General features: G+C 38.3%; 2 protein-coding genes across 3 annotated transcripts in view; both read left to right on the top strand.

The window, feature by feature from the left end:
• Nucleotides 1–2,311: 2,311 nt before the first annotated feature.
• tmem177 (transmembrane protein 177) lies at nucleotides 2,312–6,291 on the top strand. 2 transcript variants are annotated; one of them, XM_008402535.1, is made up of 3 exons: nucleotides 2,312–2,408; nucleotides 4,223–4,480; nucleotides 5,127–6,291. In XM_008402535.1, exons 2-3 carry the CDS (start codon nucleotides 4,280–4,282, stop codon nucleotides 5,856–5,858), a joined length of 933 nt encoding a protein of 310 aa, XP_008400757.1. In that variant the 5' UTR covers nucleotides 2,312–2,408; nucleotides 4,223–4,279; the 3' UTR covers nucleotides 5,859–6,291. The 2 variants fall into 2 exon arrangements, with proteins under 2 accessions (XP_008400757.1, XP_008400765.1); XM_008402543.1 differs by lacking the exon at nucleotides 2,312–2,408 and adding an exon at nucleotides 2,551–2,574.
• A 4,054-nt stretch (nucleotides 6,292–10,345) lies between these two features.
• The window catches only part of ptpn4a (protein tyrosine phosphatase non-receptor type 4a), an 84,519-nt gene continuing 78,599 nt past the window's right edge, over nucleotides 10,346–16,265 (top strand). Inside the window, exon 1 of the mRNA XM_008402567.2 lies at nucleotides 10,346–10,845. The gene's annotated coding sequence lies outside the window, so the exon portion shown is untranslated. The remainder of the gene's footprint in view (nucleotides 10,846–16,265) is intronic.

Genomic DNA, 16,265 nt, shown 5'->3' with positions numbered 1-16,265 from the left:
CTTTGCTTTTGGAGACGTAGCTTCTTCCTCTCTGAGTGTCTTCTCTGATCCTGTGCCATGTCAGTGTGGCTCAGGCTAGCTTCAGCCACAATCTGCATATGATAATTTATTTTTGTAATCAGGTTAATAGACAAATTTTACACTTTGGTGTTTAGATTTGTAAAATGTTGTTTTAATAGATGAATATATTGCATTCAGGCATCTGGAAATTGTTCCCAAAGAGGAAAAAGGCCAGTGGGCATCTTGAATAATCACTTTAGATTTTTCATGATGACACGCAAGAAAAAAATGTTTGAGGTTTTGCTTTTTAATGCATCTGAAGGTGTGCCTTATTTTGACTTGAATGCTGTCAGCTAAGAAGCTKACAGCATTATGACAACATCATCTGGGCTTTAGGAAATTGTTTAAAGTGAACTTGTGAATATAAAAAAACACCTTCTGATATTTACTTGGTATTAATTATTTTTGTTTATTTTCACTGACCTAAAAGAGGAAACGTTTAGTTTGATTTAATGATAGGCAATGACAGAAAAAAAAGAATTGAGTGCATTTATTGGAGTGTATGYATCTTATTTCAATTGCATACATTAATTCATTATTTCAGAGTTTCTATATCTACTTTCAGTCTTACCTTAAACTATAAAACTTTGTGCAACGATGCAGATGAACATTTACTATGTAACCTAACATATTAAGATTTTGTCTGTTAGATTTTCCTCACAGCATCATGATTTCACCGTGCTTTATAGAAAATAGAATCTAGTTGGAAAACACCCTCATGCTTTCATATTGAAAACATGTTACACCACAAACACCAGGAATTTGAATCCATATGGCCTTGRAAGTTAAGCTCTGCCACATTTAAACAGATGCCTTCTGAGTGACTGAGAAGTTAGTCACAATACCTGYTRGTAGCCACTTAAAAGAAATGCTTCCCCGAAAGCTTRGTAATTACGAGGTTGTTTGTCAGCAGGAGCTCTGAATGGTTCCTTCAAGCCACAGATGACACAAGGAAAACACTCAGGAATGTATAGTTATTCCATCAAAATGCCTCTGCTGATACATTATTTAGGACAACATACAGTAGGGTGTAAGGAAATGTTCACTCAGTTGTTTATAAATACATTCATGGCATAAGTAAAAAGGGAGAAAATATAGTGTAACAAATCATACACTGACATATTGTTAATATATCAGAAATTGCAAGTTTTTGATAGGATCATGAAGATAATGAGAAGGCAGCAACACAGGAGCAATGCCAAAAATATTTGGYATTTCTCCTTGGCATTGCGTACTAACATTGCGTACRTATTTTATGATGCCTGTTTCARTTCAGTGACTGTAAATGAATAATGTGGAATGATGCAGTTYTATGCAGCATTTCCACAAAATCATGGTACATTTAAAAGCACCYRGGCACCTACACATCACGTGTTCTGCYTWGAACACCAGTTTCTTTGAAACATTCACGCATTATTTTGTACAATTTGTRCCACAAACATTGTCCTAACCTTAGAGAATAAATTCTTGTGAAGTTTTTGCTGATACAAAGTACTAATGAACACATTTTCAAAAAAWAWTTATTAGAGTCAAAGAATTCCCCAATGTGTAAAAGACCCCTTAGGTCACAAATAAGAATTGTTCTCTAATCTGCACTTAAGTAGTAGAAGCTTSTCCATTTAGAAGAACTCATTGATTTAGGCTTTGGACAAGCAATCAGAAGGAGTGAACTGATTGTCTAGTAAGGTATTGATTTGTTTATTTATTGAGAGGTCACCAGAATGGACAGAAAGTTCAAAAGATTTTAATTTGGCAGGCCAATGCTTTGCTTCTTGCAGATTCTGCAAACATTTTAAAGAGAAGAGCACATTATACAGCGTGGCTTGTTTGAATGGAACACATTCCTTAAGAATAAAACATCTTGGATTGTGGGATATTTTCTAAATTATCGAAGTTTACATAATAATAAGTATAAATAAGCAAGTCTCCATATTTCTTTTCAGGTTTATGAACCAAGAACATTATTATACAAAGTTTGTCAAATCTGTATACATATTGACTGCGGAAAAGAAATGCTTTAACTTACTGCGGTTATTCAGTAATATAAATCTTTTTATACTCTAATATCTATTTAAACTATATCATATTATCCTTTCTGTTGCTTTTTTAATTTACATGCATTTTTTTTCAATTATGCTATAACAAACAGTCTATATTTTATTTGCTTTAACGTTTCATTACCAATTATTTTTTAAATAAATATCCGGAAAACCCCTAATTTCCCCGTTCTCATGCTGTCGTTAACTTGTCGAAAACGCTTTGATAATCACGACAGTCGAATCGCTTTACGTACACCACCGGCAGTGTTTTGAAGTATGTAATTGTCCTTGTAAAGATGCGCCGAACATGTGAGTGTTATGTGTTATTTTCCTCTAAATAAAAGCGTCAGCAGGTGACTGACTATATTATGATTGGATGTGTAATAACTGTTTTCTCTGGATAACTGGTTTAAAAATATATTATTTACGGGGCTACCATAGCAGCGTTGAAGCTACACGTTTCTGACACTTAGCAGTAAGTTGTATTAAATGTTAACTTTATAACTGCTTCTATAAATAAGCTGCAGAATTGTCAAGTTATGCGAACAGATGCCAACCGACAACATTGAACATTGATCTTTACATATATTTATTGCTCTGGATTTCGCTCTGGATTTCGCTCTTTAATTTTTTTTTATAGTTGGGGATAAATGGTGATTAACGTTCTGGTATATTATCAATCAATCAATCAAATTTTATTTGTATAGCACATTTCAGCAGCAAGGCATTTCAAAGTGCTTTACATAATTAAAATAAAAACAGCATGTGACATTGAATGAAGAGTGAGAAAGGGAAATAAAAAGAGAAAAACAAAAATTAAAACGGATAGAAACGTAAACATCAAAACCCACACTCTAATCCTAATTCAGCCATAAACAAATCTAAACAGGTGGGTTTTAAATTGAGATTTAAAGGCACCCAGTGTTTCAGCTGTTTTACAGTTTTCTGGAAGTTTGTTCCAAATTTGTGGTGCGTAGAAGCTGAATGCTGCTTCTCCTCGTMTGGTTCTGGGGATGCAGAGCAGACCAAAACCAGAAGATCTGAGGGGTCTAGACGGTTGGTACAGCAATAACAGATCTTTAATGTATTGTGGTGACAAACCGTTCAGTGATTTATAAACTAACATCAGTATTTTAAAGTCTATTCTCTGAGCTACAGGGAGCCAGTGTAGGGACTTTAAAGCTGGTGTTATGTGCTCTATCTTCCTGGTTTTAGTCAGAACCCGAGCAGCAGCATTCTGGATCAGCTGCAGCTGTTTGATTGATTTATTTGTCAGACCTGTGAAGACGCTGTTGCAATAATCAATGCGGCTAAAGATAAACGCATGGATGAGTTTCTCTAGATTGTGTTGAGACATCAGTCCTCTACTCCTAGAGATGTTCTTCAGGTGATAGAAGGCCGACTATCAATATCAGATTTCTTAAAATATCAAATTAAAACGCTATTATTTGCTTTTCCTTCTACAGATTTGCATAAATGTATTAACACTACTGACTAAGAAGCGTAAAGAAATTACGCTGTGAGGACTTGGTGTAATCTGTTGTCAGCGCTATAGTTTTTAGGGGAATTGTTGATAAAGCAAAAAATAAAAAAATAACTGAATAAATGCACTTAAAGGTTGTATTTATATAACTTCTCTGTGAGTTTCAATTCAGTTTAAACTTGAGAAACAAATCCACACTGACAAATTATCATAAAAAAATAATACATAGACAATAAACATGTATGCAAAAATATATTTAGCATATAAAAACATAATAAAAATAAAATCTACAATCACTGAAGGACTCAGTTCACAAACAGACACCCTAGGCTGGATGAAAAGCATAAACTACTCGCAGTAAGATTTGGGTGCTAAGCTGTTCACTGAACCATTCAGGCGTTTCATAAAACTCAACATGAACTTTCTCCACAGTGCTTTAAAAGTCGAAACACCTGCTATCACAAACACCTCATTAGCACTGGCCCCTCTGGGTATTTTAAGGAAGATTCTCAACGCATCATTTTATGTAACATCAAGTTTCTGCATGCTACATTCTTTGCTAGATGACCACAAGGGGGCAGCATAGAGAGAATCTATCTATCATATGTAGAGGCTGATGAAAGATTTTTCTCCTTCACAGATATCACGTACTGAAAGTTGCTGCTCCAGGCTGAGACATCTGCATTAAGACCACACGATGGCGTCTCGTTTCCTCAAGCTCTCGGTGCTTCTCCAGAAGTACCGGGCTCCGTTGCTCATCGCGAGCTGTGGAGGAGTCTTCGCAGCCAACATGTTCTACCACGTTTTCCCCGATTCGTCCTACCGTCAGCTCTATCAAGCCTGGCATAAAGGAGAGCCGGTGGTGTTGTCGGAAAAGCTGGAAAGTGTCTTTCAGCAGGTAGCTTTGCTTGATTTCTGTTGTTTCAATCAGATTTACAGTCAAACAAAAARTCAAACAGTAACTCTCTCATGGGGTTACTGTAGTCTGGGGTGCAGCTACGTTCTTTCTCAGGTGTATGTGGACACATCAATAGCATCTCTGTACACCTGTAACTGCAGCACGCAGTTGTAAAACAGACAACAGTCACTTGTCATTTTAGTAGTAACTTAATCTAATCTGCATATTTACAAGCCTTCTCTTGATGGATTGAAATATCTCTCTTTCTGTCTGTCAGCCACTTTGAAAAGCTTTTTTGTCCCTTTTCCACTATGGCCTCTTCCATGGCCATAATCTGCCATTATGGAATATGAACTTTAATCAATATTAAGAAATTATTGACTTTAAAAAGCTCATATCTCTTGCTGAAAAGTTACTTGCAAGTTAGCTTTCTTATGTCAGGTGGCATTTGCCTGAGCAGCTACACCACAATTGCTTGGTAAAGTTTTGTGTTTTTGCAGTGAAACACTTCCCTCCCAGTGAATTCTCAACTAAAAATAAWTTTTCCACCATTTATTGCCCCTTCTAGCTCAGTGCCCCTATGCCCTGCATATCCACTTTTTGCGGCGCTGACTGTAGTTGTTTTTAATAATTTCGTCATTCTTAGGTCCTGAAGGACTTCGGTGTCAGCTCAGCCAAGAACTTCTCCGCTTTCGCCTCCTTCGGGTTCCACCCGGTTGGTGCCGGTGTTCCGTGGCTTCCTGCTGGCGCCCAAATCGGCATCCCAGCCAACTTTAACAGCACCACAGACGATCCGAGCGGAATAACCAACCGCAACATCTTCATCAGCGGGAAAACGGTGGACTGGAGCAGCGAGGCCGGCTCTGCTCTGAAGGAGGCGCTGGTGTTCTCCGGGGAGGCGCAGAAGTTCGCCATCGCTCGGGAGGTGGCCCGCTTACAWTCCGGGGGTCCGGTCCTGACAGCCRTYGTYGCTCCGTTCTGCCTGGGCGGGATTTGGGTGTACAGCGTGGTGCTGAAGCAGGTGTTCGGCYTGCATGGCGGCCCCGTGCTGATGCGTGGGGCAGTGAACATTGTGGCGCTGGGAATCGGGGCCGTTTCTTACTTCCTCACCTCTGACGCTCTCAGCCAGTGGATTGACTACAGCGCAGACAAACATGCAGCGGGAGTGTCTCGGGAGTACGCCAGAGGAGGAGTGGAGTTTTATGATAAAATCCTGTCCAGAAACAAGAYGCTGCGCTCACTGATGGGACAGAAAGGMGAGGAGATGTACGCGCCCAGTGGRAACCTGTTTCCTGCTCATGTCCTTCAGCTGAAGCACACGCCTTACACCTCCAGGAGAGAAGGCATCCTTGCTCTGATGAAAGAASAGAAAGCATAAAACGAACCATAAAGCTACAAAGCTCTTACCAGCAGGCAGATATTTCTAAYAGAAATATGCCTTTCTGCATCTGTTGAATATTTAATTTTTTGTCATTAAAAGATAGAATTCAAGGTGTCAGATATGTGACTTTGTGACTCTTATCCAATAAAAASATGTGGTTGATTCTGAATTCAGCTGACATTTGCTGCTTTAATGCTGAGGCGCCACAGTGAAAAAATATCAACGACCCTTGAACTTTTTCACATTTTGACCACSAACTTCTGTATATTTAGATGGGATTTCATGTGATGGTCCAGCAGAAGTAGCAAATAAATAATTGTGAAGTTGAAGAGAWATTGTACATTTCTAATTTAGTTGGTTTTCCAATGAAATATCTGAGAAGTTTGCATACCTATTTTGTCCCCCTTCAATTAAAACTTTCTAGAATCATCTTCTTTTCCCCTGTCTTGATTCCATAATAGCAAAAGTTCAGTCAGTTTGCATGGAGAGCATCTGTGAACAGAAATGTTTCAAAGTTTTGCCACAAATTCTTTATATCTGAACTTCCCCACAATGCGTACTCCACCATGCATCAATGTGGAAATGATGTGTTGTATTGTTTAGCTACCACACATAATATTTTATATGTAGGCCAAAAAGTTTAATTTTAGTCTCATCTAATCAGAGCACTTTCTTATATGCTTGCTGAATTCCAGGTTGTTTGTGGCAATCAGTGCATCACAGGCCATCATAGAGGCAGACCGGGCAAACAACAATGCAAGCACACACTAAATTGATGGTACAATAGAAAGATCGGTTAATCAAAAAAAAAAATTTTGTCAGGAATGTGGTAGGAAAGTTTAAAAACCTTAAGTTGTTGAGTTTAGCCTGAGATTTTTGATGGAATAACTGTTGGAATAGTGCAGGTTTCAGATAAATGGCGCCCTCTGCTGGCGGGAAATAACCAAAACAGGTGAGTATTTTGCATGTCGTAGGCGAGAGCATAAGGTGTTATTTAACATAAAACGGGACTCATTGAACATTATCTATTGTCCAGTATTTTTTAATGTTATATATCTGCTACTGCTAGATTTTGCAGACGTATTAAAATACAATAAATCATGCTTACAGCCAGTTAAAATGGCACTATCTTCATTTCAGCAAAGTAAAATCAAACGATGCAGAAGTGTGCCACATCTAGAGTCAGTCTTATTTCCACAGGATCCTACAGGGAAACAACAGCTTGTTGTTGCTAAGAGCTGGTAGAGAATGTGAAACAGCCTCATCTGTGGTTACAATATCTTGTATGCTGTGTAAATATTCAGTGAAAGGCAAAAGAAAACCTTTTTCAAGTGAGGAAACAAAGTATTGAATCAGATATCTGTGATGCCATGATAATTACTCATCTATTTCAGATTGCATGGAAAACTGATATCTATTCCCTGCAGGTCAAGGAGAAAAACACACAAAGGATCTCTAATTTTGTACAACCAAACTAAACTGCTGCAATCTTCAGCTCAGTGACTCAGACCTCTTCATCCAGCACTTGTATTTCCCCCAGGTCATCCGTCTGCGCATTAACAAGGTTCAGATATGCTGTTTAATTACATCTTCAATCCAACTCCCTGTGGACTGAACTAAATATAGACACGCATAATTAGGTTGCAGATAGAAACTGTATTTTTACCCCACTGCTCTTTGGAGTCAAGACAAATGAAGTGCAAATCCAGACTGTGTGTTTTTATATATACTGTATATACTGCTCGTTCAAAACTGGGTCTGATTTTTCACAGATCAGACCCAGCAGTGGTGACTGGTAAGAGATTGTGGTGGGATCTGACATTTTTTGATATTAGATCAAGAAATGATCTAATATCAAGATCATTTCTTGATATTATATCAAGAAATGTTACTGAAATCCACCGAGTAAACTTATTTATATGCTCAACTACTTATTATTAGGCTACAAAATTCAAGTGTTTTGTGTTCTCTTATGTTTTTCTTAAATCCCAATAGTATTTAGACTTGTTGGTTATGATTGGTTCTTTACCACCCAAGCAGTGACTGGATGAAAACAAACAGCCGATGTGTGAAAGAGACATAAAATTTCCCACCTTTTTTGCCCTAAAGGCATTCCATACATGAGGAGCAGGAACGTCAGAGTGGAGTGTGTGTCAGACATCTATATAGAGACCTAGAGTGAGATATAAACACTCATCACCACAAATTATTATTGTTGGTTTGCATAAACATCACATCAGTTTCACTGCACAATCTTGGTGGCACAAAGACAATAACACAGACATTAAATTTTTCATTACACTTCATGCACTACAATTTGAAATCACAACAAAATACATTAGATCTGACAAAATGCGAAAAAAGACCGAGATGTATGAATATTTTGCTGTTCATTAAAAAAAAGCTACAAAAGGTTAAACCAATCAAATGTTTTATTCATTTATTGTTTGATGTTTTTGCTCCAACTTATTGTTTTGGTGTGGGATGAAGTGCGGAAAAAAATAAAAAATAGAGCAGTAGCTGAATTGACAAAGTTGAACTGTCATGTTCACTTTATCATTTCTCTGACTACAAAGTGTCCTTTAGCCGCGCAGATCATCAACACTGGCTTCATTGTCTTGTTCTCGCCACTCCGCTTCATCAGTGCACGTTATGGTATGCCAGACAGAGCTGTCTGTACAATGGATCCATTGTTTGCTGTAGTGGAACAAGTAGCTTGTCTTTTCATGCCACTTGAGGTCAGTACAACCCACATTACCGTTCTCACAGCATCCAGCAGCACCCGTTTGCAGTGTTCATGAATGACTGTGCTACTGGTTGTCTTTCAATAGACGGTCAAGWGCATAAAATATATAAAATGAATGAAGTAACTTTTAAAGAGATTTTTAAAAAATATATATGTGTATTGTCTCAAATACTGATTTATTATAACAMAATGGATTCTGTAATTTATCAACAGAGGTTTTTATAAATAAAAATCCAGTCTATTTGCATCAGCTTACTGTACTATAAATGTCATAATTCTGTATTGCCAGTCAAAAATATTTGCATTTAATTGATACTTTCAATGACTATACACTTATAACTTTATGCTATCATACACTAAAATACATAGTTTTATTTTAGCCTATTTTATCCCCTCTTTAAACAATTTTTTTTAAAGCAAAACACTGAGGTTGAAAATTAGATTTAACAAAAGTCAGTTGCGTACATTCACTCACGTCTTTACATTCTATTATTCAACACAAAGATATAGAAAAAGTAACAATTGATTAACAAATCTAGAAATGATTARAATATTTTTATTTATTAGCAGTCCTCATACACTAAGCCTTTGTCATTAAATCAACAACACTTTCTTCTGTYCTGTAGTCATTTTCAAACTCTGAATATTTCACAGGGGAAATCTCCTTCAGGTCTTTCTGCTTTTGCTCTGCTTCATAGCAGATGGTGTATGATTTCCCCCCCCCATTTAAATGCGGTCACAGTCTATAGGAATCATTCATGCAAACTGGTGCAATATCTGAGATGTGAGCAGACAAAAAGACAAAAAGACAGCTCGTTCATCGTCTGGGCTTTTTTTGGTCACTGTATCTTTGTCAATGCTTCATTCTTGAAATAATTTACCTTTTATTTTTAAATAAGCCAAAATTAAGAAGAACAACTGCTAAATGTTAAGGTTTTGGACAAAGTTGTGTAATCTGACAGACAAAAACATAAAGTTTTGTGCAAATTCTGGTAATTTAAAGACTAAAGTTAAAAAAGAACAATACAAATTTAAAAAACATGATTACAAAATAAATTCAAGCAGAAGAAACACTTTTCTGTACAATTTTTTTASATACATCTTTCAACACCAAAATTTACAGTAACAAGAAGTTATGTGTAACTTCTAGTAACAAAATCTATTGTTACTGATCTTCAAATGGCACATCAAGCTCAGCAGACAGAAAATAACATTAGAACAATGAAGCTTACAGACAAACAAGAAGTCTCATTTTAACAAACTGTAGTGTGTGTGTGTGTGTGTGTGTCTGGCATATTTTTAATTAAAATATTAAATGATCTTCATTGAGTCAAGTTACTTGCAGTCGGCATAATAGACAGAAATTTTAGAGGTGGGTAGAAAATACTATAATTTTAACTTTAGTAGTAACTTTAGTTATGGAAGTAATATATTTAAAGGTTTAMATACTCTATGATGTAAACATTGTAGGGAGAAGTTGGTGATTCTAGTTGCCTGGTTGTTGGGCAAAATATAACAAAATGAGGGCTGCCTCCAGGCTTTTCAATACGTCTTTTAAAAACTAATAGTTTCTCTAAAACTACGTTTACATTAGGTATGTTTACTTTGGTGCGTTTGAAATCAAACACCGCGCCTCCCGCTCCACGGCCACGCCCCAGAATCCTGTGCGGTTGCGCAATTACGTCGCAGCACCGTGCTGCTGCAAGGCAAGAGAGCAGCTGCAGAGAGAGAGAGAGAAAGAGAGAGAGAGAGAGAGAGAGAGCGATCAGGGATCGCTGACAACAACGGGCTGGCTCATGCTGGAAAAGTCAGAAACGCAACATTTTCTCTCTCTGTGATCCGACAGTTTTCAACTCCAACCTTCTTCTCTTTCTGACAGCACATTGTATGTTTTCTTCGCTCGCTTTGGGACTGCATTTCTCATTCCGTCTGCCTGAAATGACTGGATAGGGACCGCGTCTAGCCAATGCTTGCTGCAGGGGCTTCTGTCTTGTGGATTATCCGTCGTCGTCGTCGCCGAGCAAGTCGTACGGTCGAGCCCGGAGGAGGCCCCGCTCTGCTGGATGGATGTGTGTGAGGCGGCGCGGTGATAATGATGCTGCTGCTCGGCTTTCATCGGCACTGGGTCAACTGATCTTGGATGTCCGGGCTACATCGCCCCCCGTACACGAACCATTTTCTCCCACAGCAACACTTTAATTCCTTAAAAACTGGACGCCCCTGGAGCAGTTTATGACGGTAAGAATGGGGACTCTTTATATTTTTCTCCTCTTAACAGTTGACGTTAGCAAACTAGCTTAGCTCTGTCACTTTTATACACCGTGCAGCTGAAATTGATAATAATGCTACATAACATTGGGGTAACAGTTCAGAAGATGCTTTTTCTATTTTAGCCCCTTTTATAAAAAAAGGAAAATGTGAAGAAAATTAAACGCATTTCAAGCTGTGACTGTTTTTGCTGCCTGCTTGTTGGCTAGCTGCTCTTTTTTTTTTTTTTCTAGCCCATTCAATATTTTTGCGTTTAAAAACAGTGGCTATTGAAATGTGCGATGCATTTGAAACATGCATTGAGGCGTTAAAACCCGTCCRTGCACCATTGTRTTGACATGCCTATTTATTTATTTGTTTTTATCCTATAAAGGAGTCAACTCATTCATTGGGCAGTGTACAATAAGCCCCTTTAAAGACGAGTCCAGTTAGCTTTCAGTGCGGCTTTTTCGCCACCATTGCAACATTTTTTATTTTTATTTTACCGTCTGTCAGAAAATGCGAAACAGAGTTTGGTTGCTTGTTGGTGAGAAACTGATGAAACAAGGCTTTACATTCTAGAAACGTCACACCACTCCGCCTGCGTGGATAATCTGCTTACAGAGAGCCTGCTTTCAGCGTGGCTTTGCATTAATAATCGTTATTTTTGGTTGAATCGGCCTGCTGGATGGGAGGTTGTTTTATTATGGATGGTAAAGGTCTGCTGTGATGAGGCGTCCTCCTTTTTTTTTTCCTACGATGACGTAATCCTCCACCATCCGTGCCACATCTTTCGGGTCGCAGTTGGTTCCTCCGCCGCCTGCTGCTAGGATCATATGGACCCTGCTCAGTCCCGTTTGTCTCGCCCGTCTCTCTATCTGTGGCCCAGTCGAAGTGCATGAATGACTATGAATTTGCATCGCATTTCACTTTGAATGGAGCACCTCATCGGGACCAGAGAGTTATGAATGAAAYCCAGAGGAAGAGGTTCTGTCCAGGGACGGATTCAGGAGAATATGGGCCCCTGGGCCACCGTTTTGTTTCCCCCAATAGCATAATAGTTAAAGGGATCATTTAGGATTTTTGAAGTGCAGATTTGTTAAAAAGTTGTGAGCAGATAACATCTTACCTGAAGTAGATGCGGCGTCCCCTTGCAGATGCCTACATTTATTGTGGCCTGTTTGGGTTTCAAGCTTCAGATCATCAAATAAATGTTGATACAAAAAAATAAATAGAAAAATACAGTTTTCTTTTTCTACAGAAAAAAATCCAATATTCCTAATGAGACCAAATAACTTGTTGGTCTTGGATTAGCGGTTAGCTTTAGCCCCTTAGCTTGTCTAATCTGGGTTTATACCAAAGGAAGGTGCAGAGCACTGATTTGAAATATGAAGTACTTATAACCTTTTAGCAGACCATCAAGCTATGAACTCTAACTTTAGCCTCATGTCAAATTCAGGGTTTATACTCCGTATTCATATATTTTATTTTTCTGAAATGATATTTGCAGTTGTATTTTCTAAATATTCCTTAAATTAAGTATTTCACAGGAAGTGAAATACTTAATTAAAAAAAAAAAAGCATGATTTTAAATCCCCCCCAAAATTGCCTGTTGAATATAAATATATATTTTTCCAATTTTCTGTTTGACTGGTAGGATCAATGACGGATTGGTCAAAAACTCAAATCATATATGATCACTACCAGGTGCACTGACAAAAACGCTCTTCAGTGTGGAGGTTGTTACTCAGTGAAGAAAACTCAAAGGCAGTCATTTTATGTGATGTGTTTAAAACTRAACTCAAAGKGAACACAAASTTCTAAGAAGCTGTTTGAAAGGAGACTCTGATATAACATGTCGACATGTGAGGCTTGATAGAAGTTTGAGGCTTCAGAGAAATGTTTAGTGCTGATAGTCAGATGTTGTATAATTAGAGGGTGCTACAAAATTAGTCTTGAATTCATGTGAAAAATATAGAARCAAGAAAAATAACATAAACAAACCTGTTAAGTTTTTCAACTTACCAAAGAAAGACTTATTATTCCCGGCTGCTTGTTTTGGTCTTTTTGCAATATTAACCCCATGCATATCTTGATATGCTGCTTTGGTTTGTGTGGTCTGGTTTTCTCTCACAGTCATGTTCAGCAACAGATTGAAAATTAAACTATAGTTAACATTCCTCTTTTTATTCAAAATCAAAACTCGCTGTATTTCTKCAAAATGAACTTCTGACAATGTTTGTTTGGTTTCACAAGAGCAGAGATAACGTGGCCATGAATCCATCCTAAATTACTGCTAGGCAGACATTGGTTTTGAAGTTGARCTAAATAAAARCAACCCAGATTCGTATTATGAAATAMAAAATTAATTTCTCACTTGTGGGCTGAACAGTACTCCGGTCTGAACTCTATGTGTGTTCCTTTAGCTCTGGGTTAACTTCTGKGTTTTAGAAGTGAAGGCGGCTCAGCTGGGGATGATTAAGCTTCCCATGGCTGGAGCCATGCTTTTCTTGAGAAGCACACCTGAACCTGTGTGGGAGCAGGAGGAGCYACAGATGTGATAAAAKAGGAATAAACTACACCTGTTAGCTTTGAGCAGGGAGTAACCCACTTTGGAGCAGTTTGGGTATTTCCACTAGATGTTTCTGAGAATTAAGTAACTCTGGCTGTGAAGTAAAGTAACCTACTCAGTACMGTGTCATCATTGAACACTACGATGTCATTGTTAACGGCAAAAATACGACATAATCTAAAGTGATGGACATGATCTAAGACTATTCCAGTTGATTTAATGGACCTATTTTAAACACCAAACAAGCAGAATAATTACCAAAAGCCACTTGTTGAAAGTGTCTTGCAACAATCCAAGCATTTAGAAATGAGTTCACTGAATATTCAGATTTAGGTAGAATCCTTTCACATGTTTCAATGTATTTGAGGGACATAAATTAGGCCTCAATTTGAAGTTTAATGTCTCACTTCCACCGAGCGATACAGTAGGGGTCTCTGCCGCTCAGTAAGCTTCTTTGTCCGTTTACATTTTAAAAGCGCTCAATACAACTGACCCATTCCACGCCATTTCTGGGCCTGCTTCAGTTGTAGGTCTATAAGACAATGGTACGCTACGGTTAGGTTGTAGATACTAGCATCACAACACAGACCATTAATAAGGGTACAGAAAAACATCACTGGGATTTACAGGTACCATATTTTCCGCACTATAAGGCGCACCTAAAAACCTTCAATTTCCTCAAAAGCCGAAAGGCGCACCGGCTTATAATCCGGTGCGCCTTTTAAATGGACCAATATTGAGCCACAACAGGTCTAGCAACTACGGTAAGCAGGTAAGCAGCCGCCGACTTCATTTTTGCCTGTAGAAGAAGAAGCGCGCTGTGCATGCTGGGATAGTTGTCAGAACGCTGTTTTGTTAATAAAGTTTGACTGACCTATCTACCTACCGACCGTCTAGAATCAAGTCGTCTGCAGGTCATTTAGCACCACGTTCTCCAAGAACATGCTGTGCGCGAACGGAGAAGGGTGACCATCATCCGGCCACGCCCCGGCCCAGTCGCAGAAGGCTCTCCTTGCCGACTCGAGTCGGACTGTTTTGTTGACATTCTTTATGTCAACAAAGTGGCTTTAGATATTCATATGGGATGCTTCGACTAGGGTTACCAAGGGACCAGCCCTTATACATTTAAAGCCTGGGGACGGCGGGGGAAGAGAGACATAGACTGCGGCGGCAGCGTGTCGGTTGGTCTGTGTTACCCAGAAAGCAGCTGGGCACAATATTGCAACACCAACGCCGTGAGTGAAACAAGGACTGGGGCAGCCTACTATATAAAGCACTCAGGTACCACTTCTTTATTATTACACATCCACATTTGTAGAACCGCGTCCCGTATAGGTCCAATACGGGACGCGTGGCAACCCTAACTGCAGTGTCTATTCTCTGCGCCTTATAATGCGGTGCCCCTTATATATGAAAAAAGTTTTAAAATAGGCCATTCATTGAAGGTGCGCCTTATAATCTGGTGCGGTTTATAGTGCGGAAAATACAGTATCTTAATCCTCTTTTAAATGTTTTTCTGATSTACAACGTTTTCTGATAATTTCAACCATTATTTTGAAGTTAAATTTAAAAATTGGCCTATTAACATAGATATTCATATTGAGCTGTGCTAGCTGTGGGTGAAGATCGATGGTGGAGGCTGGTAACGTCTTCCCAGCAGGTGGAAACTGTTGGCAAAAATGTGAATTTATTTCTGAAGTTTTGTTTTATTTTCTAAATACAAAAACCTTCAGYGGAATTGGATGCAGGGTAGTGACGACCTCTATTGTTTCTTGTTCCCACAACCAACCAGATGAAAATCTCTGTATCAGTGCAGGAGCTGTGGAAGATGAGATCGCGTATTAATTGGAAAGGCCCATTCAGTTCTGCTTGTGGMCAACCATTAAACCACCTTGGTTTTATTATTGCTTTATTTTGCAACTCCAAAGGTATATTTATATTAGAAACAACATAGTCCATGTCATGCAGTTTGAAAAACRGGTAGTTCACTACTGTAAGCTGACATTAARCTGAGGACGATGCTACATGTATTAAGGAACATTGACTAAAACATGGTCCTCACAAATGCATATTGCATAAAGCTCTCTGCTGCCTGTTTTATCATTATGCCAGTGTTGCAGTTGGGATTTCTCACTGTAATTGTTTGAAGTGATGGTTGGTAACTATAAAAAATTGCAATTGCAAGTTAACATAGAGCGTTGTTACAGCTTTTAATGTTGTGACAATACTTGTTCCACAGTAATGTTTCTGAAAATTTAAACAAAGCCTGAAAGATGACTGCTAAGCAAATACTATTTCATTTCTGTTTGCTAACCTATTAGGAGCCGTTGCACATAAGTAAATAGGATGACAGTAATCTTGTTTTTTCTATTCAGGAGTTTGCTGTTTTTAATAACTAAGGAATACCCTTGGTCAGGTGATTAGSACTTAATTAGTCTTATTGTAGCTTCCATGCTTTACTCAAATCTAAAGTGATTTGCAGAATAACGGAACAAATAAATGGTTCAGCAAATCAGAAACAGCGTCGATGGTTCTATAATCATTGAAGCACACTGAGGATCGGGTTTGATTTRTCTTAAGTATTTTAAAAATGAAACTACTTCAAAATCATCATTCTACAAGTCATTTTATTTTTGATGATTTATATGATGATCAAGAGATCAGCAGATCAAACATGGAATCAAACATGTACCTCTAGCAAGAACAGGTGTGGCCACAGAAAGCAGAAGTGAATTGAACTATTTGACTAATCAACTAAGGTTGTTGAGATATCATGACGGCAAGGGGGAAGACAGGAGGACTTTTTGTTATTGTTATCATTTATTCTTGAACGAGAAAC

The sequence above is a fragment of the Poecilia reticulata genome, linkage group LG2 (assembly GCF_000633615.1).
Source record: "Poecilia reticulata strain Guanapo linkage group LG2, Guppy_female_1.0+MT, whole genome shotgun sequence".
Taxonomy (NCBI): Eukaryota; Metazoa; Chordata; class Actinopteri; order Cyprinodontiformes; family Poeciliidae; genus Poecilia; species Poecilia reticulata.
This window is presented reverse-complemented; position numbering and strand designations above follow the sequence as displayed.